Source organism: Apteryx rowi, unplaced genomic scaffold (genome assembly GCF_003343035.1).
Source record: "Apteryx rowi isolate R43461 unplaced genomic scaffold, aptRow1 scaffold_90, whole genome shotgun sequence".
NCBI lineage: Eukaryota > Metazoa > Chordata > Aves > Apterygiformes > Apterygidae > Apteryx > Apteryx rowi.
This window is the reverse complement of record NW_020451205.1, coordinates 733,994-736,219: the sequence shown is the minus strand read 5'-3', so window position 1 is coordinate 736,219 and position 2,226 is coordinate 733,994. Positions and strand designations below refer to the sequence as shown.

The following is a 2,226-nucleotide window of genomic DNA, read 5'->3' as shown; positions in this document are numbered from 1 at the left end:
GCTCGCCGCTCGCCGCCCCCAGCCCCCAGCCCGGCGGCGGCCGCGGGGGCTCCCGCCAGCGGCTCCCACGATCCCCCGGCGAAAGGGGGCGGGGGGGGGCACAACGAGCACGTCCAAAATAAATAAATTGAACTAGTTCAAAGTAGGAGTACACAGCGGGTTAAATGACATTTTTGTATCAGTTAACAGCACATCTTGTACTCAAAAATAGTAACTGTGATCACAGGCACATTAGGCTGAGGAGCAAACGATGGGTAAACTTAAGAGACTTACCTCTCGATAAAGCCAGTTAAACAAGAGTTTAGTTATAGATTAGTAAATCATCAGCAYACACACACGATGAGGGACCGATTACAAACACGCAAGAGATTTAAATGATCGCATTAAGAGCGCCCTGTGCTAAAAAAAAATTGAGTAACAATTGGCTTAACTTTGGATCAGCTTGAGAAAATGGCAACACACACACCTCAAAGCAACAGCACCCATAACACGTTTAAAAACCACACGCCGAAGGTACACAGCCTAGATATGTAATATCTCTCATTCAAAAGCAGTCAATTTACCTCCAAAATCTGGCCTCAAGCGAATGTCATAGCCCTTCAGCAGTCTATCCACGGTCTCTTTTACCAGTGACATATTGCTAGGGTCATTGACACTAAAGAAAAAAAAAGAATAGAGATTTCTTATTTCTCAGACCCAAGCCGTACGTTCCTATTAGCAGYAACATGCAGTGCAATTCAAAGTAAAGCGAAAGAGATACCTTCTTCACTTACCTCTGTGCACACACCACTGCTATTATTAAAGGGAATGACCAAATGCCGAAGTAACCCTTTTTCCGGACTCTCAACATCCCTTTGGCTTTTGATATGATTTAGGGTTTCAGTGAAGAGAAGAGATCCAACTTATTCTGGCCAGTGCAGTAATTCTAATGTGAAGCGCATGCGCACGGCGTACCACAACATCAAAAGGAGCAGTGGTTGCTGCTGGAGATGGAGCAAATTTCCTTGCCAAAAAAAAAAATTAAAGGGGAAGAAGGAAATGCATTATTAAAAAAAAAAAAGTCATCCACCGGAGGATCGAGTATATTTTTGTTGTCCTTTTTGTTAGTATTAAATATAAACCACATCAACCAGGGAAGTTTGRGGAGTTGCAGGGCACAGCAGCTTTGCAACCTAGTTTAAAGGTGGGGGGGTGGGGGTGGTCGGAGTCGGATTAGACACAGAGGGGGGGAAAAGGTTAAAAATGGGAATGCAAGGCGTACATATAGTCCCGGGGGCGGGGGGGGTGGGGGAAGGGGGCAGCTTAAGTTTTCGGTCCCTGGGAAGAACCGTCTAAGCCGATGCGAGGCGCAGAGAAGGGAGCCGGAGCGCGCACCGGGGGCGGGCGAGGGGAGGGAGGGAGGGAGGGAGGGGAGGTGGGCGCCGCCAGCATTTCTCATGGAGGGGGGAAAAAAATGAAGTGATGACGAATAGTTTCTTGTAAGAAGGGATTAGGCTGTTTTCTGCTTTACTCTGGCAGCAGGAGCTGTTGCAAGGCAGAGCCAGGGGGAGGGYGGGGGTCGCGGCTCGTCCATGCGCGGAGACCCCGCAGGCATCAACCGCGCCTTAACCCCGGGCTGCGGCTGCCTCAGGTGGATCCAAGCCTGGCCACGGGGCGGGGGGAGGAAGGGGAAGAAAAACAGGAGCCCGAGAGGAAGGCAGGCTCGCCGGGCGCAGCCGGCGCGGCTCTGCGCCGAGCCCCCCTTACCTCCGCGGAAGCGCCGAGCTGCTCCCGCGCRGCGGGCGGCCGAGTCAGCGCCTCGGAAGGAAGCGGCGACGAGCAGCGAGCTGGTCTGGGGATGCTCGGAGTGACATTTAAATCCTGAGCAAAAAAAGAAAGAGAAAGAAAGGAGAGAGAAGGAAGGGAGAGGGGAGGAAAAAAAAAAAAACAACACCGGACTTAAATTATTCCTCGCAAATCTGCCGTGCGCTCGCAGCTGCTTTTACACCTCCACGTCCACCTCGTCATCCACATCCCCACTCGGCCCCGCGGATCTGTGCTGCTTCAGGGAGCGGATCTGGGCGTGCACACGTCGCTCTGCCCGGGGAAGGGAATTAGAAACACTTCGATTCCTCAATTAACAAAAGAAATATTTAACTCGCTGCAGGGGGGTGGGGGGAGGGACGAGGGTGAGCGCGCTGCCGGCGGGGAGGACCGGAGAGCTCCCCTGCCCCAGCGCGGTTTCGC

General features: G+C 52.5%; 1 protein-coding gene across 3 annotated transcripts in view; it reads right to left on the bottom strand.

Annotated features, from left to right (window-relative positions):
- GABRB2 (gamma-aminobutyric acid type A receptor beta2 subunit) overlaps positions 1–850 on the bottom strand; it is a 174,369-nt gene extending 173,519 nt beyond the window's left edge. For 2 of the 3 annotated variants that reach the window (XM_026091354.1, XM_026091356.1), the window contains exons 1-2: positions 774–850; positions 564–655 (exon numbers count right to left, since the gene is read on the bottom strand). In XM_026091354.1, the coding sequence (XP_025947139.1) occupies positions 564–655; positions 774–850 (169 nt within the window). The remainder of the gene's footprint in view (positions 1–563; positions 656–773) is intronic. The other variant, XM_026091357.1, reaches the window with a different exon arrangement.
- Between the last annotated feature and the right edge of the window lie 1,376 nt (positions 851–2,226).